The following is a 25,326-nucleotide window of genomic DNA, read 5'->3' on the forward strand; positions in this document are numbered from 1 at the left end:
TGCTTGAAAACCAGTGACATGCAGGGTTTGGCCTGGCTGCAGTTTGCTGATTCCCCATGCCCGGCATGGGCTGGGGGTGGGGGGTCCCCTGCCTGAGTTCAGCCCCAGCCTCACCGCCGCTCACTGGGACCTGGGGGGAGCACCCTAACCTCTCAGCCCCCCCGGTTTCCTCAGGTGTAAAATGAGAGGAAATGGCTGTGGCCCCAGCACAGGGGGTTGGAGAATCGAATGTGATGCTGTGTGCACATGGTAGGAGTTTTATAAATGCACGCATGATCATGATTATTCAGTGGATTGAGTGACGGCTTGTGCACCAAAAGGTAGCAAGTTCAATTCCCAGTCCGGGCGTGGGCCTGGGTGGCAGGCCGGGTCCCCAGTTGGGGGCATGAGAGACACAATGGATGTGTCTCTCGAACATCAATGTTTCTCTCCCTCTCTCCTTCCCTTTCCCGCTCTAAAAAGAAATAAATAAAATATTTTAACAGAATATTGAGTACCTGATTATAAATGATGATGATAACTTAGTGATTTATTTCTCCTCGTGTATTGTATAGTGCAATCGTTTTCAATAACCACATGCACCCAGTATCGGGGAAGACTGGTTTTATTTCTTGTATTTTTTTAGTGGATTTTAAAAAAAATTTAGAGAAAGAGAAGAAGGGAGGGACAGAGAAACATCAATTTGTTGTTCCACTTTTTATGCATTCACAGTTTGCTTCTTGTAGTGCCCTGATTGGGGATTGACCCCACAACCTTGGCGTATGGGGACAGCGCTCTAACCAACTGAGCTACTGGCCAGGGCCTTATTTCTTGCATTTCTTTATGTGGATCTTGAAGGCAGAGGAATTAAAAAATTGTCCTCCCTTTCATTGCACGTTTCATCACTGGTGCTTGCGAGCTGCCACCCTGGTTTATTTTCGGAGGCTGATTTTTCCTCCACACACCTCCTTCCCCCCAAGAGTTCCGACCCACTGGTCTGCACGGGGGCACGGACAGAGGTATGTTTTCAAAAGCTCTTCGGCGATTCTAATGCACAGCCAGGGAACCGCCGAACTAACGTATCATTAGAGTTTCTAGGATCTTTTGGCTCAGAGCGGCCCATGGGCCAGCGGCACAGGCACTGCCTGCTAGGAATGCAGGGTCTCGGGCCCCATCCCAGGACCCTCAAGTCAGAACTTTGCTTTTCCAGAGTCCAAGTGACCCATGTGCTCGCTCATGTGAGCTGCAGAGGCGCACAGGTCTTGTGCTGGCGGTGTGCGGGCAGTGACGCTCGAGGCCCGCCGCTGTTGATGGAATCTTGTTTTAGACCCAAGGAGGTGGGTGGGGGTGGGGGGGCCTGATAAAGAATCAGCTGCTGAGACCCTGACTGCTGTGGCTCAGTTGCTTAGGCATCATTCCACAAAGCCAAAGGTTGCTGGTTCGATTCCCAGTCAGGGCACATGCCTGGGTTGTGGGTTCACTTCTCATTCAGGGCGCTTACAAGAGGCAACCGATGGGTGTTTCTCACATCGGTCAGTGTTTCTCTCCCTCCTTTTTCTCCCTCCATTTCCCTCTCTCTAAAAATAAACTAAATCTTTAAAAAAAAATCAGCTGCTGAGGCACATGCACTGTGAGATTGCTCTTTCCTTTCTTTTTAAATCTAGGGTTCTCATAAAGCGAGGTCGCTCCGCAGCTGTCTGGCACAGCCCAGAGGGCCGGGCTGTGCCAGGAAAAGCAATTTAGGAGCTAGGAGGCCACCCCGGCCTCTTTCCCCATGACCCCAGAGGGTGGACGTCACTGGGCCTCAGGGGGCTGCCAGGGGCAGGCTGTGGGATGGCATTTCTTAATATAGTTAGTCAATAGCGTTGTTTTCCGAGTGCCACAGAGGGCTGAAGGAATGTTATTACATGTTTGGAACGCAGGGAACTGATGGCTTTGAGAAGGACATTTCCCAGGCCTTGGAAGGAGAGCAGATATCATAGAAGTGGGCTAACGTGGAGACACATCCCCATGCACAGGCCCGGTCGAGGCTTTTTCACCGCTTTGGCCTTGGGCATGAATGTAATGGTGTGAGCAGAGAGCTAGTGCTGCCCAAGGAGAGAGGCTCTGGTCTTGCTGTCTGAGGAACCCGGGCCTGGCTGGCCGCAGGCAGAGCTGGCTGCTGCTGGCTGCTGCTGGCTGCTGCCTCGGTTTCCTGGCCTCTACAAAGGGCACGTTGCTGCAACTAGCTGCATTTCGAAACTCGATTGCACTGCTGCGTTTCTCCGCTCATTTCCTTCCTTCTTGCCCCTGGAGGTCTTGAAAAGAGCATTCCCGTCCCTGCCTGTCTTTGTCTCTTCCCACAGAAACAGAGGATGGTGGGAAAGCCCAGCACGAGGGGCCAGGCCCCGCTCGGCCATCAGCATGAGGTCCTCAGCTGGGCGTTTCACCCACGGGGGTTCTCAGCTGGCAGAATGGGGAGCACACCCTTCTTTGCAGGGCGGCTGCAGAAATCCTCACAGCAACGTATTAGGAAGTTCTTTGAAAACCAGGTTCAGGGGCTCGGTCGCTGTGTGAGATATTCATTCTAAATGAATATCTCTTGCATTGAATCATCTTTCTCCCAGTAAATCTGCAATGTCCGCCTAAGTCTTTTCTATCCCATCTTTTCTGGGAATGACAGCTGTCTTTAGAGTCTGGTCAATTTCACAACCCCAGAGAAATCATGAATTCAGGCCAGATTATCAATTGGCGTTAAAACCAAAAGAGGTAGGTCTATTAGCATATTCATCTAATGAAATAAGACAATAATGGGGGAAAACCTTGATACACACAACAATATGTGTGCATCACTGATAATAGTGAGTGCAAGAGTTCTTTAAAAATTCCAGCTAGCCCTGGCTGGGTGGCTCAGTTGGTTAGAGCGTTGTCCAGATATGCTGCAGACCGATCCCCGGTCTGGGCACAGACAATGATCAACCAATGAATGCATAAATAAGTAAAGCAACAAATCAATGTCTCTCTCTTTCTCTTCTTCTCTCTTTAAAAAAAAACCAATAAACATATCCTCGAGTGAGGATTAAAAAAACTTCTCTATAGGTTTGGATATTCGTAGGTTGACCCAGCCTACCATTCATACTGTATTTTTTGTAAGTTATTTATTTATTTACTTAATCATTATTGCATTCTTTCCCTTACCATTTAGCCCCTTATACCTCCTCCCTCCCATTCATATTGTTTTGCACTTGAGTGTTTTGACTTACTATGTCTGACTCTTCTATATTTGCTCTTATAAAGGCCGCCAATGATCTTCCTGGTTGTCAGATCCAAGGCCACCTCTCAGCCTCTTCTTACTCAATCAGCTGATTGCTCCTTCCCCCGGCACCTTCCCTGGTATGGCTTCTCGGGCTAGTGCCCTCCTGGTTCTCCCCTGCCTCTTCAGCTCTCTTGGTGGTTCCTCCACTCCTCCCTCACCTCTGAACCTTGCCATGCCACTGGGACCCAACCTTGAACTTTTCTGTCTATACGTGCACCCTTGCTAGTCTCATCTGGTCTTGTAGTGTTAAGTTCTGTCTCTAGGGTGACAACTCCTGATTTTATAACTCTAGATTCATGCCCCTCAACTCTGGGTTCTTAGATCAAATTGCCTACTTGATGCTCCACTCAGATGTCAGATGTTTCCAATTAACCTGTCCGAAACAGCACTCCTGACTTAAGTTTACCTCCTGCCTTCTCCCCATTTTCCCAGTTGCTCAGGTGCAGAGCCTCAGTCAGCGTGACCTCTCCCTCGCTCTCAAACCCCGCATCCCGCCCAGCAGCAAAACCTATCGACTCTTCCCCGTCCAGCTGTCCCCAGAATCTGACCACTGCTCTGGCTCTGGGCTCACCTCCTCTCCTACTCTTCCCTCTTGGCTCATTCTGCTCCAGCCAGTCTGGTTTCCTTACCAGGCTGGTTTCTTTGTCAACATGAGGCCAGAACCTACCTTAGTGCCTTTACTATACCTTTGCCCCAAAGCTCTGAAACCAGATACCAATCTATCTGCAGGACTTGCTTGCTCATCTTTGTGACCTTGTTGCTCAAATGTCACCTTCCAGTAGGCTCTCCTCTGAGCACTGGATTAGGATTGCAGCCCTGGGGTCAAATATATGGCAATGGAAGGAGACTTGACTTTAGGTGATGAACACACAATGCAATATACCAATGACGTATTACATAGAGTTGCGCACTTGAAACATATCTTATTAACCAACATTACCCCAATACATTTAATCAAATTCAATACATTTAATAGAAGTTATGCTAAAAGAAAAAAAGACTGCAACCCACAGCACGTTTTCTTTGGCATGCTTGATTTTGTGAGCATGTATCACTAATATGCTATATATTTACTTATTTTGTATATTTTTGTCTACCTCGCCAATGTAAGAAACACCCAAACCTGGAGAGAATTTTGTAATTTATTTGCATCAAACAGAGGATACATCTGGAAGCAAGACCTCAGCAGACTGCGAACGACGCTTTCAAGCAATGAGTTTGCAGCTCCCTTTCTGCATTTGGAGTTGAGAGAAGGAAGAGGACCTGAAGGTGGGAGGAGGCCAGGCAGGGGTGGGATCACAGGGCAGTTAACGAGATGACCCCTCCCTTGCAGGGGTCAGGCTCTTGGAGGAGGGCTCTGAAAAGAGTCATTTCAAGGGTGTGTTAACCTGGATGCACAGAAACAATGGAAGGGGCTTACTTAAGGCAAAGATTAACCTTTCACTAAAGAAGTTACAGGCTGGGACAAGACTACCCACTGTGACCTGCCCAGTTAGGAATTTATGATCAGATCAGCCTGGGAGGTTACTTTCCATAGACCGACCCTTTTTTCCTCCTCGGCCCGGTGGGAATATAAATTCCAAGAGCACAGAGATCTTGCAGTTTTCGTCACTGAGGTATACCTAGTTCCCAGCATATTGCCTGGCACATAGTAGCACTTCATAAACATTTAGTGAATGAATGAACGAACAGATACCATCATATTGATTACTTTAAAGGTGAGCAGGGGTCTGTTGTATGGATGATGCAGTAACAGCAGTGGTTAACACTCATAAGGCGTGTCTGATACAGCCCTTTGTGAATTTAGTTCCTTTACAAATTCCTAGTCCTTTACAAATGTAAAGTTCTTTATAAATTTGCATTTGTTTAAACTGCTCAGCAATCGTATGAGCTGGGTTTGGGAGTCACTCCCATTTAATAGATTATAAAGCCAAGGTTCCGACAGAGCTATTCACTCTCCCGCAGTCACACTGATGACGGGGTTATGCCTGTCTACCTGCATCTCGAACTAGCACACTTAACTACCTGTGCCAGACTGGTGCCTGATGGGCATGTCACGATTCACTTATTCAGTCTCCTACTAATACACATCATCTTGTGGTTCTCAGATGAGGCAAGTAAGGCTCAGAGAGGTTAAGATACTTGTTCGAAATCACACAGCTAGGATTCAAGTCCATCAGCTGAATCTGAGGTCTGAATTCTTGATCACTGCATCAGCTCACCTACCAAAGCCTCCTTCTCTCCCAGGAGGACAATGGTTAGTGAAAGGTTTTCTTAGGCTTCTCCCAGGAAGAAATGCCTATCAGCTACAAAGTTAGGTAGTATAGAACTTTATGGGGGTTTGTGCACCGGGCAAAGTTCTCTGGTCTGCACAGGGGGGTGGGGAAGTCACACCCAAGCAGGGAATATGGTGAGGCTTTATTTTGGTTGGCTCTTCGTGGGAGCTGGGGATTGGTCCGCTTTGAACAAAGTGACAATATATCATTGGTGGTTGCTATGTGGATATCTGTTTTGGCAAAGCCCGCCCCTTCGGCTCCCTGGTTTGACATCCGCCGTCTTTTCCGGGTTGTATTTCAGCCGCCATTTTGTCCTACCCTGCCCATCCTGACAGTTAGGAGGGCTTTCCGGGTGGGCCCACTTCTGCCCCTTGGCAACATCTTTCCTCCCCAGATTTCCCCTCCGAAGTGCCCCCAGCCATGCCCTCTTTATCCACTAATGGCTCACCTGCCTCCCAGAGAGGATGCAGGTGTCTCCAGGTTGCTGTCCCCACCTCTGCAGCCCTTGTGTCTGATAGGTCAGGGTCCCCTGGGGGACTTACCTGGCATTCACGTATTCAGTCACTTTTATCGAGCACTTCCACCTGCTGGCACTGCAAGAGGGCATTTGGCTTCATCTGAATTCAGACAGAACCCAGACTGGCCGCCGGTATATCTACTCCCGTCCTGGCAGACGCAATGGTGAGCAGAGAAGAACACAGGTCCTGGCCCTGAAGGGCTGACAGTTTAGTGGTAGGCCAAACATTGTCAAGTACTCAGCCTAAGTAAGAGTCCGAGTGTGGCTACCACTGTTGTTGAAGGCGCAGAGCGCTAGATGGCTGAGATGCCAGGAGGGGACCTCTGGGCTGAGAGCGGGTGGATGAGTGAATAAGCAAAGAAAGAAAAGAATGTTTTAGGAGAAGGGACTGCATATCTAAAGACCTTAGGGACAGCAGGGACCACAAGAAGCCAAGACGGTTGGGGCAGAGTGAGGACGACTTGCTGGGAGATGAAGCTGGGAGGTCTTGGCCTTGCCAAGGAGTGTTGTCTTTATCTCAAGTACAGTGGGGCTCTGTTTAAACTGGGGTGGAGTGGGGGATGGTAATGGTGCACAATGGGCCTGATCAAATCCAATTTGCATTCTGAAGACAGTTCTGGCTGAAAAGCAGGGAATAGGCTAGCAGGGACTAAAGGGGACACACCAGTAGGGAAGGGTCTACAGGCCTGATGGCACCGAAGAAATGGAGAAAGTAGTAGATCTGAGAAATACTGGGCCCAAGGTGATGCCCTCTCTACGGTCGGTCAGTCCATGTTCAAAGATTGGCTGATGGGCAAGGGCAGGGTAGGCAAGAAGGCCCACTCCACTGGTCAAGGTGGATTGCTCTAAAGGGTACTTCTAGTACTGGAACTTTCTGTGGGATGACCAAGATCTTAACAGACATAAAAATTTACAAACTCCCATTCTCAGTGGAGAAGAAGCTTGAGGGCAGGACTGCCCAGGGCTCCAAAGAAGTGTAGGTGGGTCCCCCGGTGCCAACAGTGCCCGGGGAGCAACCCGCTCTACCCTGGGCAGGGGTCCCAGTGCTCAGAACCTGCTCCTCTCCTCTCACATGCCTCCCTCAACTACAGGAGGGTGGTGAGTGGCTGGGAGTGAGGGAAACTCGTGGCCTTGGGATGCTGGTCCTACTTTTTCTGCGAACTTGCCCTGTGACTTTGGGCAAATCTTTCCTCTCTGAGCCCCCTTCTTACTGGTAAGACAGGAAGTTGGAGTAATCAGTGACTCTTAACTTTTGGAGCAGATCACAGAGCCTTTGTCAAAAGCTATGACCCGTATGCACACAATTTCTGGCAGCTGCAAGGGTTCTGAAGCCCTGGGGCGGGGCTGGGTGGTGACTTACCTGGGCCACAAGTTAAGGATTCTGGGATGGGGCGGAACAAGCACCATTTCTGAGGGCCTGCTTGAGGGCCGGTGTACTACTACCCTGTTCTAATCTGCAGCACAGTCCTTTAAGGCGGTCAATCATCCTTTCTCTACCTGGAGACAGAACTTAAGCTGGGAGAAGCTGAACTAGGACCCCTCATGCTGGATCTTTCTGAAGCCACAGACTATTCTTCCCATTACAGTGAGAGACATCTCCACTCTCCTTTCCCCATCCCCACCACAGCCCCATGACACCCTACAGTTTGGACCTACAGCCAGAGCTCCCATGCAGTTGGAAAGGCACCCATGAGGCAGGGCTTATTTGGAAGGTAAGGTGCAGGACCTGAGGCTCGGAGGGTGTGCAGTCTAGCTGAGAAGTGGAGAGAGAAGACAGGGATGGTTACTCCTTAAGTCTGAGTGGAAAAGCCTCGCCTAGTTGCAATTTGGAAAACTAGGAGAAAGGGCTGGTGCGGGGCGGGGGAGGTTGTAATTAGGGGAAGAAGGCAGGCCCCTAAGGCTTGGGCAGAGTAGGCTGGGGCTGTGTGTGAATCGAGGGCCCTGAGGCTGCCGTAGATCTCGTACCCCAAAAGGAAGGGGTCTCCTGAAAGTGTGCTACCTTTATCCTCGATGTTTAGAGTCCCGCCCCTTTCCCCCTGGGGGCGGGGGAAGGGGATCCAGTGTGTTAGTCAAAGTCCTAAGCCTGAGACGGCCCCTGGGTGTTCAAGTCCCCGCCCCGGGGGACCAGTATCCTAGGCCTGGGTCTGTCTGTCCTCGAGGGAAGGGACGATCTCACTGGTTGTCTGGATTCCCTACAACCGGCTTCGGCCCCACGTGAATTACCTTGGGGGAGGGGCTAAATACTGCTGAGATTCAGAAATGCTTTTGAAGAATGAAAACTCAGTGGCTCAATCACTCCCAAAGGACAGGAGGAAAATGCCCACACCGCTGCTTTTAAAATTAAAGCCACTTAGAAAGGGCCACCCTAAATCCAGTCCTCCGTCCTCCTGCCCGAAGCTCTACAGCCTGAGCCCCTATACAAACAAGCACCCAGAGTACTAGGCGGGGAGGGCGCGGCGCCTTTAAGAGGCGGCGGGCTGCACTGCCCCCTGGCGGTCGACGCGGCCGCGCTTCCTCTGTCCCGGCGGGTCCAGCGGGCCTGCCGGCCGGGTCAGCGCAGTGGCGCTGGGGCCAGATTCGGCGAGTGTGCGCGAAGACAAGGACGAGGTGGAAGTGGCTGTGGCGGGTGAGGACCGTGGGCGGGGCGGAGGCCGCGTGCGCCCCGCCGGGGTCCGAGCGTGCCGGGAAGGGCACGCGCTCTGCTCGGAACTGCCGTCTGCGCCGCCTGGGGCTGGGAGGGTGGGCCAGCTGGAGAGGCTGGGAGGGAGGAGGGACTTGGGGCAGCGACAGCCAGAGCCCGTTGCCGGAGGGCAGGTTGCTCGGCTCTGGGCGGCTGGAGGGAGGCCGATCGACTCTGGTGAGCCAAGGCCTCCCATCTCTCCTCCCAGCCCGGCCCCGGAGCGGCGCTCGCGAACTTGCTCGCCGGCGAGCCCCGCGGGCGGGAGGCAGGGGCGGCCCCGGAGCGGCGGCAGCCAGTAGCAAGCCGCGCTGAGCACCGCTCCCCCGCCCGGGCGTTCGCCCCGCCCCGGCCCGCCCCGGCCCGCCCCTCCCGGCAGGACTGCGCCCGGAGCCCCGTTCCGCGTCCTCGCCGCCAGGAGGAGGTTCCCGCACACTCGCGGCGCGCGCCGGGCCGCCAGAGTCGGCCTGTGGGCGATTTCCTCCGGACCCAAGCTCCCCGCCCGAGGAGGAAGATGCAGACCTTTCTGAAAGGGAAGAGAGTTGGCTACTGGCTGAGCGAGAAGAAAATCAAGAAGCTCAATTTCCAGGCCTTCGCCGAGCTGTGCAGGTAAGGAGGGACGGGGTTCCGGCGCTCGGGGACCCCGGCCCGATCCCCGCTCAGCCCCAGCGGCTCTTTTGGGAGGTTGGATCAAAACGGGAAGGAGCGGTGAGCGAGGACATTGCGTCCGAGGAGCCAGGTGGCTGCGCTGGCCGCCGGCTGTGTTCGAGGGAAGCGGTGGACAGTAAGGGCGGTGTGGCACGGACCAGGGCTCTCAGGTGCACTGTGACCCGGGTGGGGAATCCTCCAGGTGCCCAGGGCGCGGTGGGAGCGTTGCTGAAGGTGGCGGAGGGACCTGGGAGATTCGGGGATCCAATCTCTCTGCCTGTGGCTGGAGATTACTTTTGGGCTGGAGTATTTTTCTTCCGTTGTTCCGTTCCCTTCTCCTCACAGAAGGGCACCAGTGTTCCCGTTTTTGCGGACCACCTACTACGTGCTCAGCGAGTGCAGCTCTTGAGGCTGTCACTGCATGTGACTGGTTTACACCCATGTGAAGCGAGTAGCAGCACTTGGCGTGTATGTGGTGATTTGCTGTCTCATTAGAGCCTCGCACCAGCCTTGAGAATTGGCCCACAGTGATGATTTTGGGCCACGTGTTTGAGAAGGGGCATCGATCTGCAAAGAGGTGGGGTACCACCCTCGGAGCCCAGAGCTAGGGAGTGGCAAATGCAGAGGAGGTGCTGGGTAGATGCATGTGGTAAAGGGTAGCCTTCCTCTACTTGTCTCCCCCCCCCACCCGCCACCCCCTCCTCCCCAGTGCTGGTGCTCTGCTCAATGGTGGAGACTTAGGTGTAAAACACATAAGGTCACATTCTTAATCCATTAGAGAAGCATCGAATGTTGGGTCGGGTGTGCCTCACCATGCCCCACAACTGTGACTTTGCTTTTGAGAAGCTGTGAGTTAAATCCTATTCTCAGCGAAAGCCTAGGAGAATTCGGGGCTCCACAAGCCTTTCGCAAACTCTAGGTGAAAACCTTTCGTTTTGCAGTGTCTCTGCTTGGTAGACCTGATTCTTGAAAATGGGCCCCCCTTGCATTTTCATCCCCACTGGGTCCCCAGCCATCACAAAGAATCAAACAATGGTGTTTCCTTATCTCCTGGTGTGGGGAGCAGTGGCGAGTCTGAGCTAGACAGGCTCACAGCACCTCTGTGCCCCTCCTGCCTGTCCCAAGGGCCTGGTGGTGCGCCTTTGCCCTGTGCTAGCCCTTGCAAGGCTTTCTTCTCCCAGCAGCCAGCGGGGGCGCACTTTGCACAGAACAGGTCCAGGGTCTGCATCCTTGGTCAGGCACTGGAGCTGGCTGCCTCCTCTCAGGCCCACTTCCCCAGGAGAAAGCTAGCTTTCCATAGTCAGCAGGGCAAGATGAATACATGAGGAAATCAGGAGGAACTCATAGCCAGAGCTTGGAAAATGGGTCTGAGGACTTTGGGAACCTTAATAAAGGGCACTTGAACATTACACTGCATGTACAGTCATAGGAAATGTGCCCTCGTCACTGAAGAAATGTGGAGAAGCCCCTTTGATGCGTTCTTGAAGTCCAGTTCTGGTGTACAGTGCGGGAGCTCCCCCTGCAGTCATCTGAGACTTGGGAAATTCCATTTAAGACCTTGCACCCTTTTGCCCGAGGTCTGGCTGTATTTGTGTCATCCCGTGCCTGCAGCTAAACCAGGAGGCTTGTCATCTGGTTGGTATGTTTTGCTCCATAATTTGGAGGAGGCCCTCGTGAAAACAGTCCTCCTTCTAGACTTGCACAGTGGCTTTCCCTCCCCATGGACCCCCTGCCTTTAAACAAGGGGTTCATGGGAAGCTATGATGTCAACCCTTCTGGGGGAAATCCAGCATGAAGTGTTAATTTCTCTGAAAGGATTGTTGCCCTCAAACTTGAGTTGCCTGCTGGCCAAAATAATGGCCTTGAGGAGAAGAAAGAAAGTGTCTAAGTCATTCTAGGATCTCAGAAAGCCCACTTTGTGTTTTTATTAGGGACGCTTTAGATATTTTGTTACTGAAGCTTAAGAAGGAAAACACCAAAAAATTTTTTTTTTGTTTCTTCTCTCCTTTATTATTTTTGGAGCAGCGCCACCTGGTGGCCACATTTCTCTACTGGGTGCAAAATGCTGGCACCCTGAAGAAGGTGGCCAGAGCCCTTTGCTGCTGTTGTGTTGGTGGGAATGCTGGTGGGATTTAGTGGCCTCAAGAAGTGATGTGGCCAGACAGTGTTAGGTTTTCAATATTCTCGATCTGGGGGTACAGTGCTCCTGTTTTGATGGATGGTGAATTGTCTGTGAATTTCCCAATGAAAAAGTCCAGAGATGTTTGGAACTGACTCCAGGCCCTGCTCTGAATATTTGGGGCCTTGTCAGCGCCAGAGAGGCTGACCTGAACGGACTGGGATGAGTTGTTTAGTTGAATGTCAGGCTTTGTAAAATCTCTGAGCAGGAAGGGATGTTGAAGATCATCTTATTCAGCCCTTTGTTTTACAGATGGGGAAACAGGGTGGAGAAAGGGCAGTCCCATACGTTTCTTCCTTTCTTTTAACTTGTAGAGTGGATCCAATTGGGTGACCTTGAGACCCGCACAGAAAAAGCCAGCCCTTTCTCTGAGCACCTCTGACCGGAAGGTGGGCCCCCTCCTTATTTTCACAGGAGTCCAGTGGCTGCCATCTGGCCCTGGGGGGCACTTTTCCTTGCAAGGCTGAGGTATTTGGAACCTGGTCCTGCTGGAACACCTTAGGTAGACAGATGGGCCACCCTTCAAACCTTTGGTGCCATTTGAAGGGAGGGCCTCTGACTAGTCAACAGACGGACCCTTGACTCGGCTTGTTTTTTACCGATGCTGTGTGTTCCTGCGACTCTGCTGTTTCTCCCCCTCTCCCAGGGGGCCTGGCTTGGTCTCTTCTAGCCCCATTTCCCCTTCCCCTGGAGCAGCCTTGTGCTTCCTCATACCCATTTTGTGGCTTTTTCAACATACCCAGAGGGAATTCAGAAGGACAGCAAAGAAAGACAGCTGTTGGTTAGAAATGCAGGGTGACCTCTTAGAAGCGCTGGCTGAACCCGGCCCCCTGGGCGTTCTCTGGGTCTCTCCTCCAGCTCCTTTTCCCCCACTCTGCTCTTTTTGGTGGCAGAACCTGTGTTGCCGGGGTAGTGAAAAGGCACAGGACTTTATGAAGCATTCTTTTCTTCAAGAGTGTTTATTTTGTTTTTTAAGATTTTATTTATTTATTTTTAGAGGGGAAGGGGGGGAATAAGAGAGGGACACACTGATGTGCTAGAGAAACATTGCTCGCCTCCCCCACGTGCCCCAATCAGGGACCCCCCTGGGGACCAGGCCCGCAGCCACCCAGGCATGTGCCCTGGCCTGGGAACCGAACCGGCGAGCCCTTGCCTTGCAGGATGGTGCCCAACCAACTGAGCCACAAAGGCCAGGGCAACTTTGCGGAGCATTTTTGGTATAAAATGTGGGTGAACCTCTGTCCATCTTTGCTGTAATAGTCACTGACTTTTTAATGTGGTCCTTTCAGCTGCCTTATCTTAATTGATCTTCCCAGCCCCCCAGGAGAGGGGTAGGGAAACCGAGGCTTGGGGAGCATCAGGGACTCGCACGGCCGGTTGGGCTTCCCTGGCCCAGTCCCGAGGCCTCTGCATCTGAGAACGAGGTGTCCTTGCATAAGTGACTCTTCTTTGCCCGGGTTGGCCTGGGGCTGCCGGGAGGCTCCAAAAGCAGAAGCACGTCTGTGAGGTCCTTGTCCTTGAGAAACTCGGAGGCCAGCTGGGCCAACCGGTTTGCAGGAAATAATGTGTTTGTGGTGCAATCTCAGCCCGTGTTACTGATGCTGGCTTTCCCACAGGGGACCCTTCGTACGGTTCCCCCGAAGGAGCCAGGCCGGCAGCCCGCTGTGGCTCTAGTTCACGAGTGCCTTCTGGAGTCCAGGCCTGGCGTCAGGCAGTTGGCGGGGGCAGCGGGGCAGAGCCCCTACCCTCCTGCAGCTGTGAGTGTTAAAGTGCCCGGTCCTGGAAGCTGTGTCAGGGAGTGTGGGTGCCCCTGTCCCTTCCCCTCAGGGCCTGTGTTTCTTCAAAAGGGCTGTGGAAATGTCCCTTTCTGCTGGGGTGGCTTGCATTCTAAGCGGGACTTCTTTCAGGAGATTGTTAGGGAGGAGGAAGGAGGATCTTCTCCCGGATTTGGGGATGCCAGTCTGTTTGTTTTACTGTCTGATCTGGCACCATTGTGGGGCGTGGGGGGTGGCGGGTGGGAGTGGGAGGAGGGCTTAGGTTTCCTCTGCAGCAGTGCCCGGGCCTGTTTTAATGCAGCGTTGCAAAGGAACCCTCTCCACCAGCCCCGGAGTAAACCGGACTCACAGTGGAGCATCGGCCGCCTGGGCACTGCTGTGTATTGATGAGGACCCAGGCCTGGCTCCGCCTGTGACCCTGGCGACTTAACCTCTCTGTGCCTCATCCCCCTGTGAGGAGACCAGTGCCTAGTTCGGGGATGGGGGTGCTGTGCGCAGTACGGGAGTCAGTGAGGACCTGCAAAGTACCGACCTGGAACTCTGAACGGTGGTTGCTGCTATTTTTTTTCTGTCATTTCTGCTGTTCAGAGTGGGGGGGTGGGGGGCTTCTGCCCACGGACCACAGCTCCCTCCCGGAATCACTGGCATTTGCAGATGTAGTGTTTTAGTTTGGGCACTTTGTGAGCGCCCCTGAAGCCCATCGTGGATGTTCGCCGATCATCCTGCTGGGTGTGGGGGGCTGGGGGTGTGTGGCTGGCAGGCGCGGGACCAAGGAAGGGCGGCCCCTGTGTCTGCTCCTTTCACATGCGGTCCATCCGAATCTTCCAGCCCCCAGAGCCAAGGGTGTCGTTCTCATCTGTTTAATCCACAGGGAACCAGGGAAAATCAGATGTTAGCGCAAGATGCTACTTTCATTTTCTGTGTGTGTGACGATTCAAGAAGAGTTTGTGTTGGGTTTCCTGTAAACGAGTCTCCATGAGCAATCATGTTACTATTATTAGCTAACAGTAATTTTTTTTCTTTATCTTTTAAAATATTTAATACATGTGCATGTTTAAAAAATCAGAGGACTCAAAGTACACAATGAAAAGTCAGTTTCCTTGTTCTCGGTTCTGGTCACTTCGGGACAGCGGCTCTTGGCAGTCTCTCTCCATAGGTGTTTTGTACCAACACAGGGACACACGCGTGTGCAGGTCTCTGTGTACCTATTGTTGTTTGTTTCAGGAGAAATTGCACATTGCTGCTCACTTGGAGACCGTTCTGTGTTATTTATTTCCTTCACGGCCGTGGAGTCCAGCTCGCAGAATGGTGGACCCTTCTCTTGCCCTGTGGTTGCTCCAGCCGCGGTAGGCAGCAGGGCAGGGACTGTTGTGCCCATTGCCTCGGTGCTCTCTGCCAGATGCGGGAGGGACAGCCGAGTGGACAGGCGCAGGCAGTTTACTGTGGCCTGGGACAGGCCCTGGTAGTTCCAAAACTGCTCACCAAGACGCAGCACCGCTCACAGGGGACAGTGAAGGGGGGGGTCTGTTACCCACACCCTCCCCAGCACGGTGGATGAACAGTTTTGATCTCGGCCACATGCACAGGTGAGAAAGGATACTTTTGGTTTGCCTTTCTCTTACGACAGTGAGCTTGAGGTCACACTGTCGGGGCTGAATGCGTTAGGCAGGCCCAGCTGGGCTCACCTGCAGGCAGGCTGGGGCCCACTCCCAACCACTGGGCCATCCTGCCCCCACTGGTTCTTTCTCCCACAGAATTTAGCAGGTCTGGGGCATTCAGTAAATGCTCAGTGAAGTGCCTGTGCACTTCCTGAGCAGTTGGATGTAAATAGGGTTTTTGTTCCTGCCCGTATTTTGAATTCAGCTGGTCCACTAGCTGAATTTTTTTTTTAAGGGATGTTCTGATACCTCCTTTTAAAAATTAAGATTCATTTTAGAAAGCAAATCATTCTGGAGCCGCATACCTACTCCAGCCTCTGCCAAGGCTCGGTCTCCATCACCTACTGCCTCTTCCCTTCCGCTGGTTCTCGGAAAGCCTGCCTGGGTGTGCGTGGCCTTGCTTTGGATACAGTGTTGGGTTGGGTTCCCCAGAGGGAAACCCAGACTCAGCAGGGGTGGGTGGCTTGTCCAAGGTCACACAGAGGGGTGTGGCTGGGGGTTTGCCAGCCCCGAGACCACAAACCAGGGTCTGTCCCCTCCCCTCCTCTCCAGCAGCGCTCCCTCGGGGCTTGTGAACAGAGAACCTGTGGGGCAGCCAGGCCGCTCCCTTCGGGCTGTTTGGATTCCGCCTGGTGCTCCGTCTTGCCTGTTCAGGCTGCCCTCCGAGAGCAGCTGCCCTGCAGCCTGCCCCCCGCCCCCCACCAGCTGGGCCTCATGGGCTGGACAGATTCTGCAGACGCACTGTGTTGCCCGCCTGAGGATTATGTCGGCTCCTGGGGGTGCCCCTGCCCACATTGTCAGAGCCCAGGGGGTGCCTGTGTCATGGGCTGTGGAGATTTGAGCAACACTCTCCCATGAGGGACCCCCAGGCTCCTGCCTCCTCCGAGGTCCCTGGGCGCTGGGTGCCCACTCTTGGTGCGGAAACCGTCCCAGCCCGTTCCCGGGAAGCTGTGCGGTCAGAGTCCAACCAGCCGATTCTTCCAGGGCACCAGCTGCCCTTGGAGGGAGAGTTGGGACCTGCAGGGTGAATCCCTCCCAAAGATGGCCTCCGGGAGATGCCTTTTCTTCCCCTTCCTCTCGGAATCTTCCGCCGGGGTGACCCCAGCAGCTGGCTGGTTTTCTCTCTGTGGACTTGCTCGTGGTGTGGTTCTTGTCTGCCTCTCCTCTGACAAGTTGGAAGCAGAGACTGGGGCAGTTTTATTTGCCGCCGAAACACTAGAGCCTGGACCAGTGCACATAGTAGGAGCTCAAGAGAGTGCCCATTAGTGGGTGACGGAACTGACGGGGGCGGGTTGGAAGCCTTTTCCATGTCCCCGTGGCTCAGCAAAAAGCCACTTGTGACTCTGGAGTGCTCAGTGCCAGGAGGGAAGGAAGCCCCAGGGGTGAGGGGAGATGGGTGGGTCCGGTAGTGGGTCCCAGGTCAGGAAGTAGCTCAGCGGCTTCATTCCCTTTGGTTTTTAAGACTTTATTTATTTATTTTTAGAGAGAGGAGAAAGAGAGGGAGAGAAACATCAGTGTGTGGTTGCCTCTCATGTGCCCCCTCCTGGGGACCTGGCCTGCAACCCAGGCATGTGCCCTGTCTGGGAATCGAACCTGCAACCCTTTGGTTCGTGGGCTGGCACTCAGTCCACTGAGCCACACCAGGCAGGGCTCATGCCTTTAGTCTTTTATTCATCCATCGAACCTTGAGCATCCACCCGGCTGGGCCTGTGCTGTGCTGGACCTTGGTGCACCTGGGTGCACGGTAAGGAGATGAAGGTAAACCCGCACACAGACACATTTAATTGCTGCAAGGTGTAATGAGAGCTGGGAGGCCTGCAAACTGGAGAGAGCTGTGGCAGGGCTGGCTGTAGCCACTTTCGCACTGTGGTCAGAGAAGGCCTCTCTGAGGGGGTGACATGTACTGAGACGGTCTGAGAGCCCTTCCCTCTAGGGGACCCAGGGCTGCCACTCGGGAAGGGTGGGCCCGTTTGCACGACAGACAGGTGGTCAAGAGAGGCAGCAGCGTGTTCTCTGTAGCTTTGTTCCCTGACGGTGGGAGGGAGGGGGCCAGGTGGGTGGCCCCGGGATAGTCTTCCACCTGAGGCTGCAGCTGTACTCTGGGGCCAGACGCTCTGGTCTGGCTCAGTCCAGCCTCTGTGTTGAGGGATGAGCAGTCCTGGGCCTCAAGGGCCTGGGGAATGGATGGGGATCCTGTGGCCATCAATCAGAGGCCCTAGGCCAAGAACTTTCTCAAAGCTCAGGTTAGGCCTCACGAGCCCAAGGGCCCTGGGGAGAAGCCACCCCAGATGCTGTTCCCTTTCATAGGTTCCCTTTCGCAGTCATTTACGTACTCATTTACCTACGGCACCTTTTCTAGGCCACCATTTGCCACACTTGCTCAAGGAAAGAAACCCCTGGGGCACCAGTTGAAAACACACCCCTGAGTCTACCCCTCCCCCGTAAAACTCTCCAGGGCCCGTCTGGGATTCTCTTTTTAGTAAGTGCCTCTTGGTTCCTCTGGGAAACTGGAACTGTCATCACCAGGCCTCACCCCAAGCTGTCAGGCCTGTGTGACACTGAGGGGAACAGGCTGAAGTGGGCCCTTTATTGTGAGGCCTCTGGGGGACTGGGGCTCTCCAGGAGGGCATCTGGTGGGTTAACAGCCCCAGACTGGCTGGTCCCAGGCTGGTCTGTTCCGGGACCCCTTGGGGGGACCTTGATTCCTGGAGTTTCCCCGGAGCACTGGCCAGCTGCTGCCTCCTCTGAGGCTCCTTACAGGAGGGAGGCAGGGCGGGAGCTCCAGGGGGTCTGTCCAGCCCCTCCCAGCCCCACCCGGCCCCACCCAGCTCCACCCGGCCCCACCCGGCCCCACCTGGTCCCTCCCTGCTCCTCCCGGCTTGCTACCTTGCAGGCAGTCCCCTTTCCCCTTTAAAAAACAGACTGCCTCTGGCTGCTGGATTGCACTAAAATGTGTGTAGTAAAGGTGGGTCCTGAGTCTGGACTGGAGCTGGGTCTTGTGGGAAACATTCCTGGAAACTGACTGGGCGCATGGATGGTCAGGCCCGGCTGGGAGCAGGGAGTTAGCACAGCTCGATGCGCTGTCCTCTGCAGTTTGTTCTGCAAACCCAGTGCCTCCCGTCAGCCCCCATGTGCTTGGGTCTTGGGGCCCAAACCATGAGAGCACTACTCAGGCACGTCCAGGTGGCCCCTGTGCCTTAGAAGGGCTCTGCTGAGGTCCCTCTCTGCTTTCCCCTCAATCAGCGGCTGGCGCCAGATTTCAGAGCGTGGTGGGGGCCAGGCCCTGCTGCAGATTGAAATCTACCCTCCAAGCCAGATGGTTTGTCTCCATTTGCTGGACGAGATCACCGAGCCTCAGGGAGGGGCGAGATGACTTGCAGGTCACTCAGCGTGAGTGGCAAAGCTGGGACTCCCCCTCCCCACCCTGCCAGGTTGCCAGTGCCTTGAACTTAACACCCAGGCACTATTGTCTTGATAACCAGTTTGAGAAGCAAATCAAGGCGTTTTTTTTCTGAGCTGCCTCTGCAGGCAGTTGTTGGGCCCTGAGGGGTGGTGGGTGGTGGCTTGGCAGTGAACTTGGAGCACAGGCTCGCCCAGCTGACCGTGGATGACTGGGCAAGCCATTCCATCTCTCCAAGCCTCTGCTCCTCCGTGTGTATAGTGGCTGAGGACAGCAGGTGCTTAATAAATGATAAGATTTCCCCCTCCCCCCAGGCAGCCACCTCTTACCCACTAAGCTGGGGCCTGGGACCTTTGACACGTCTTCGGTGGGAGCTCCCAGGCCACACCGACTGGTAGCCTCCCTGCCTCCTTTCCCTGTCCTCTCCTGGCAGGGGCTTCTCCAGCGTCGGCCGGTGACCGGGTCATGCCCCAGCATCCCCGCTCACAGCTTCCTGGGGCCGCCCGGAGGAGGCAGGTGGGTACGAGGAGGACGCCTGGTGGGAGTTTCGCTTTCATTTCTGCCTCGCCCTGTTTCCATCCAGCAGTTGAGGGCTGGGGTGTGGAGGCGAGGAAACATCCGGTCTCTACCCTGGGGTGCTCGTCCTAGGGCAGGTTCCCGGGCCCCCCACCCTGCAATGTCTGGAAGGGCCCAGCCATCCTTGTAAAAAGCACTCTCATGTTTTTCCTGCAGGCTGATGACGGGCCAGTCACCCTTGGGTTCTGGGGATCCAGTGAGCACTGCAGAGCCCCCACTGGCCCCAGGAGCAGCCTGAGGCCACGAAGGTTCAGTCTGCGGTGCACAAGGGTACAGGTTGTGTGGCATGCTCTTCTGTCCTCCCAGGGTGTGGGGGGCACGTTGGCACGCGTGGGGGTGCTGGCGAGTTCCTGGGTGCTGGTTCTGGAAAGGCGGCCCCTGCCCTCTGGGACCCTGGGCTCACGAGCGTCTCCCTGAGGGCTGTTCAGTGCTGCGGGACAGTAGGTTTCTCTCTGGATGGACTTTCTTCCTTCTTACACACCCAGCCTGTGTTACAGGTGGGAAAACAAAGGCCCAGAAAAAAGATGCAGAGTCAGCCTGTGTTGTAGAGCTAGTAGGTGGGACAGCGTGGATTTGAACCTGGTTTGCCTGACGCTAAAGCTTTTCTTTAAGATTGTATTCTCCAGGGCCTAACAGTTCATCGTGGGATCCTGGAAAAGAAAAGGAACCCTATTCGTCAGATGTTTCCACCTCCCTGGGGTCTTGTCTGGGTTGGAGCTTCAGGGTCCTGTAGGGAAGGAGCTCTGCTTCCTGCAGAATTGGCCCCCCAAGCCCCCTGGCCCTCACCTTGACCTGGGCTCAGCCATGGCTGGGCCTGTGCTTAAGGAGGTTTGGGCGTTGGGTCCTCGCTGCTGTGGGGGGAAGGTCCAGGCCTGAGCTTCTGGGCCTCATGGAGGCTTCTCTGCTCGTGAGGGATGAGCTTCGTTTCCTTGGAGGTGGTGCTCATGTGGCCGCCTTGGTGTGGATGGGGTCAGCAGGGTCCACCTCCAAAGTGCACACTAGCCTTCGCTTGAGATTACAGAGGTGTCCCTGCGAGGCGTCATTTTCAGTCCTACGAGAACCGTTCAGCCCCAGACGTAGCGTAGCTGCCGGTTCTGGAGCCCCAGCTACGGGCTGTGCTGGGAGGCCCTCAGGCAGCGTGTGGAAACTGAGGCTCAGAGAGTGGAAGTGACCTGGAGGTTTCGAGGTTTCGAGGCTGGTCGCCGAGGGGCGGGGGAGTCGGATTTGAACAGCAGCCCGGGCAGATCCCAAACCCAGACCCTCGACCTCTACAGAGTGTCTTTTCCTTTGTAAACGAAGGCAGGGGACGAGAGGACAACGCCTCTCCTTTTGTCTGAGCTTTTCTCCAGTGACCTGTGCTCCATGTTAGTTACTGACTTTTTCCCTTTTCCTTTTCCATTGGATACCTTGCTTGCCTGGAGTCAGGAAATGTCGGGGCTGACTCAGTGGACACCCACTCAGGCTGCGGAGGCCGGCCATGGCTCTGCCCAGCCCTTAGCTCCCCGGTGGTGGCAGTGCCCGCCCCGTGGGTGCTGAGTTGGGGCCGCCCAGTTCTCAAAGCACCATGTCCCAGACGCCCTGTCGGATTCCCAGGATCCTGCCGTTCTCACCTTGCCCTGCTCCTTCCTGGTGGTGCTCTGGGCCGGTGTGGCCCACTCTTCTGTCTAAACTGCCACTCACATTCCTTCCAGGGGGTCACCTTGGGGACCTTGGAGCTTTATTTACTGAAGCTAGAGGCCTAGAGGGTCTTGGAAGCTCTTGGAAAGACCCCAAAAAGCCTGGGGGCGGATCCTCAGCTTCAGAAGTTGGGGATGCTTATATGACTTGGGGCCAAGCGACTCACCTCTCTGAACCTTCAGTGTTTGTTCCCAAAGTGGGAGTTTTCATACCAGCCTGCAGCAGGGTAGTTTTGCTGCCTGGCGGAGCTGCGGCAGCCTGGGTCCTTAGCCCCGAGCTGCCCTTTGGTGAGCGCTCAGTAAATGGGGACTCTGATTCGTGTCTGGAATCGGCCGTGAACGGCTGATGGAGCTGTTTACCGGGAACTCATGTTCGAACATCCCTCCCATCTGGGAAGAAGATGGGCCAGTGAGCAGGAATGTCGTTCCAGAATCCTCTTGGGTAGGGCAGCACCGGGTTCCGTGGGGCATCTGGTGGGCAGCACGTGGCTTGGTTGGAGGTGGCCTTTGACCCCTGACTCAGTCTCTTACTGGATGGGCGACTTTGGGTGTGTTTCGGCTGCCTGCTCTGGGCCTCGATTTTCTCCTCGGGAAGAGTCGGGCCCTCGCCTGCACATCGGAGTTGCTCCATGTGCACGAGCCTCCTTCCCCGTGAGGGCCAGAGACCGTCTCGGTCCCGCAGGCCCCCGCCCTGCAGTCACACTGCCCTGTGCACAGGCAATGATGGCAGAGTAGCCTCTCTGCTGGTCAGGGGCACAGGCCGATGGTCTTTGAGCTGGAAGGGTCTTTGTGGATGAGGTTTTGCTGTTCGGAGCAGTTGGCCTGGCAGGGTTGCATACCCAGTGGCTCTGCCTGACGGGCTGGGCCTCGGCCCCGTGCCCACGGGTGCCCCTCCTCCGTCCTCCTGGGACCCTGTTGGCAGACCCTGCACCTGGCTGGCTGGCATGAGCAGTTTGGGCCCCTGGGCTCAGGGGGCCTCGGAACCCGACCCCCACCCCATGGTCTCTCCTGTCGTTTCTCCTGCGTTGCTGGAAGTGCTGACGGACAAGCTTTTTGGATTTGAGGGGTTCCTCTGGGAAGTGTGAGCAGTGTCTGGGACTGGGCAGCTCTGTGGGTGCCTCTGCACCGGCAGTGAACTGGGGCTCCCCTGGGAGTGAGGTCTGTGGCCTGGCCCCTGCTCCTGCAAACCTGCCCCATTGCCGGAGGCCACCACGGGGCAGCCACATCCTCTGGTTCTCTCTGGCAGGCAGCTGGCAGGCACTGGGAGCTGTCAGGGTCAGGCTCACGATTGGAGCAGCAAAGCAGTTTGTGGCTGCTTCCTGCCAGTCGCAGGGGCGTGTCCGCTCCGACAGAAGCTCAGTGCCAGCCGGGTGCAGCCATGAGGGGCCCCTGTCAGTGGGGAGCTTGGGCTTCAGGTAGAGATGGATCCAGGGGCTCAGCTGACGTCCTCGGGACCTGGGTGCCCTGCCTTCCTGGCTGCCGTGAGTTGGCTTCCTTTTCTGGCACTTGCAGTGCAAGGTGAGTCCTCACCAACCAACTGTTGTTCTGAGCCAGGGGCGCTGATGAGTCCCTTGTGGTCATCTCACTCGGTTTTCTCTGCAGCCCCTCAGGACAGGGCGTTGAGTGCCCCTGTTTTCTAACTGACAGAGGCACAGAGGGCCGACTGACTTGCCTGTGGTCACTACAGGTAGAAGGCGGTCGAGCCAGGAGTCAGAGCCGGACGGGGCGGCTCCTCCCCAGGCTCAGGCCTCGGGGACCCAGATTCATTCTAATTGCCTGATTGGTCAGCTTGAGCCACACACCTGTCCCTGAACCAGTGGCTGGGGCTGGGTGTGCCCCATTCCCTACTGCGTGGTCTGGGTGTGGACAAGGGGGACCCTATGCAGGAATCTGGGGCCGTTCCCTGCAGACAGTGATGGTTGTTAGGCAGCTGTGGGGAGGTGGGTGCCTTCTGCCAGCCTGAGGGTTTGCCCACAGTCTCCAGAAACAGGGCCCCATTTCCCAGAGGGGAGTGAACAGTGCTCCCCCCACCCCGGCCTGCCCCCACAAGGTAGAGCCCAGGGCTGGGCCCCTGGAACCTCTTTCTTCTCATTCCTTTGGCCGCAGGCAGATTTGAGGGTCTGGGCCCTGGTGTCCTGGAGAAAGGGCTCCTGTGAGGCTGCCCCGAGGGGTGGGGTGGGGGCGGGGAAGCTGCCTGGAGCTCCGGGGGCAGGTGCGGCTCCCTGTCCGGGTGCCGTGTGGAACCTCCATGATCTGGAACTAAGCGTTGTGGGCCAACGGCCCTGCGTTACCATCGCCTCTTGCTGTCTGTTCCTGTGCCGCATGGGGGCCTTTAGAAGGTGTCTTCCCCTGCCTGAGGCCTGGAGGATTTCACTGCTGGGAACTACGTTATTTATTTTTGGAGAGAGGGGAAGGGAGGACAGAAGAGGAGAGAAAAACATCCATGTGCAAGAGCAACAGAGAGACACACTGATGGGTTGCCCCTGGCACACTGCTAACTGGGGTCCTGGCCCGCAAGCCAGGCATGTGCTCTAACCAGGAATTGAATCGGCGACCTTTCAGTTTGCGGGACGACACCCAACACTGAGCCAAACTGTTCAGGGGCAGCTGTGGGCTGCTCCATTGGGGTCGTTGAGCTGGAGGGGAGCGTTTGTGAGGGAGGCTCAGTGCGCCTGTCCTGGCCTCCCGTCCGAGCAGGCCTGGTCAGGTCACGCTGGAGGACATGCTGGGAGTAAGTAGTTCCACCTGGAGGGAGGAAGTGAATGGTGAGGGGCTGGTGCCCCCATACCCAGGCCCCCAAACACACCTGAGGGCTTTGGGCAAAGGGGTGGGCTGGAGGCTGGGAGAGGGCTCAGGGGCTGGGGCCCAGTTAGTCAGCAGCCCCTTCGTGGAGCCCGCGGGGAAGTGAGGACCTGCCCCCCTGCCCAGAGCCCTAGCCGGAGCTGCTGCGTGCCTCTGTGTGTGTGTCCAAGAATGCTCATAGATCGCAGCTCTTTTTAGTGGCGTGGCCTTGGGTGGCAGATGGAGGTAGTGCTGGTGGGAAAGCAGTGGAAGAGAGGACTGTCCTGGGCCTTCCTCTTTGCTGTGGCCGCCACGGACAGCCAGCAGGGCCCGCCTGACCTTCATCAGCCCCGAATAATGGCTTCCGGGGGCCTCTGGAGGCTGTACGTCTGAGGCGGCGAAAGCCGGGGTCAGGGAGCTCAGGCCTCTCTCTGTTGTTTAGCCGTGTGGCCTTCATCAGAGCCTGCTGCTCCGAGGCCCTGGGGAGCGAATTTGTGACACACCCCCCCCCCCCCCCCCGCTTGTGGTGGAGCTCGCGGGACTGCTGATAGGATAGCACCCGGGAGGTCCGGCGGTTGGGTCTCCTCCTAGAGGCTGAGGGGTGGGGTCATTTCGGTCCATGAACCGATAAACACCGAGCACCAGGACACACAGCCGAGTGCAAGAAGGTTGGCGACTTGCCCGCACGCGGTTCTGTTGTCCCTCTCGGGCAGGCTCGCATCCGACTCGTGAATCCCACTGAAAACTTTTGTTAAGAAGTGATACTGTCCACGGTCAAAAATTACACCGTGCCAAAGAGTGTACAGTGAAAAGTTCGTCTCTCTCATAGTCACATCCCTGCCCCCGGTCCCCAGAGGCAGCCGGGCTCCCATGGCCCTGGCGTGTGCCGTGTCTGTAGAAGTCAGAGTGTATGACACACGGGAACACGCGGCCCATGATTCGTGCTCTCCTGCTCTTCACCTGTTGCTTCATGAAGCTGATGGGTGACTCTGTCTGTACTGACTCGGAACTGTCGTTGTCTGGGAAGGAATCTGTAACTACAGCTCAGCCGCAGGCTGGAGAAAGACCCCTCGTCGGTCCCTCTGGGGGTGCTAGGCTTGCCGCAGGGCCCACGGTTGACCTGCTGTCCGAGTCTGGTTGGGCTGCTGTAACAGATACGCCACACTCTCTGGACTTGGCCTTGTGTCTTTTGGGGCATCCAAATCACGGTTCTAATCGGAGTCGCAGGGAAGGCCAACCTCAGGTTTCCCTGCCCTGCAGGCTTTGGCTGTGGGGGCTGGGCGGTCGAGGGAGACTGTGTACCCTGGGGACTGCTGCGTTATAATTCTTGAGAGAGTGTAAGTGTTGTGAAATGGACAGCACAGCCACATGGTTCAAAGCAAAAGACAGGACAGAACTTACGGTGACAGGGTCTCTGGGGAGCCGTCCCCTGAAGTCTGTCCCCACTGCGTGCGCACAGGCACTTCTGCATAAGCACGCATATGCACCCACACGTGCCTGTTTGTCAGAATGTGTGTTCTCAGTTTTATAACTTTACTTGACAATCAGCAGTTCTTACCACATGAACCGTTTTTTTTTTTTAAAGATTTTTATTTATTTATCTTTAGAGGGGAAGGAGAGAGGGAGAGAAATATCAACATATGGTTGTCTCTCGTGCATCCCCTGCTGGGAACTGGCCTGCAACCCAGGCGTGTGCCCTGACTGGGAATCCAAGCGCAATCCTTTGGTTCGCAGGACTGTGCTCAATGCACTGAGCGACACCATCCAGGGACGAGAACCGTTTATAGATTCTGAAAGTGGTGACAGGTACTCAGGCAACCAACGCATAGAGCCCGTTTGGTGAACCTTCACCCTGATTCCGTTTTCTGGACGAGGGCACCTGGGTCCGG

At 55.4% G+C, this 25,326-nt stretch overlaps 1 protein-coding gene across 1 annotated transcript in view; it reads left to right on the plus strand.

Moving 5' to 3' along the window:
• The first annotated feature begins 9,155 nt into the window (after positions 1–9,155).
• The window catches only part of ITPK1 (inositol-tetrakisphosphate 1-kinase), a 129,027-nt gene continuing 112,856 nt past the window's right edge, over positions 9,156–25,326 (plus strand). Inside the window, exon 1 of the mRNA XM_037130226.2 lies at positions 9,156–9,353. Within this exon, the coding sequence (XP_036986121.1) occupies positions 9,259–9,353 (95 nt within the window). The 5' untranslated portion in view covers positions 9,156–9,258. The remainder of the gene's footprint in view (positions 9,354–25,326) is intronic.

The sequence above is a fragment of the Artibeus jamaicensis genome, unplaced genomic scaffold (assembly GCF_021234435.1).
Source record: "Artibeus jamaicensis isolate MK-2021 breed Jamaican fruit bat unplaced genomic scaffold, CSHL_Jam_final contig_444, whole genome shotgun sequence".
In the NCBI taxonomy this organism is placed as follows: domain Eukaryota; kingdom Metazoa; phylum Chordata; class Mammalia; order Chiroptera; family Phyllostomidae; genus Artibeus; species Artibeus jamaicensis.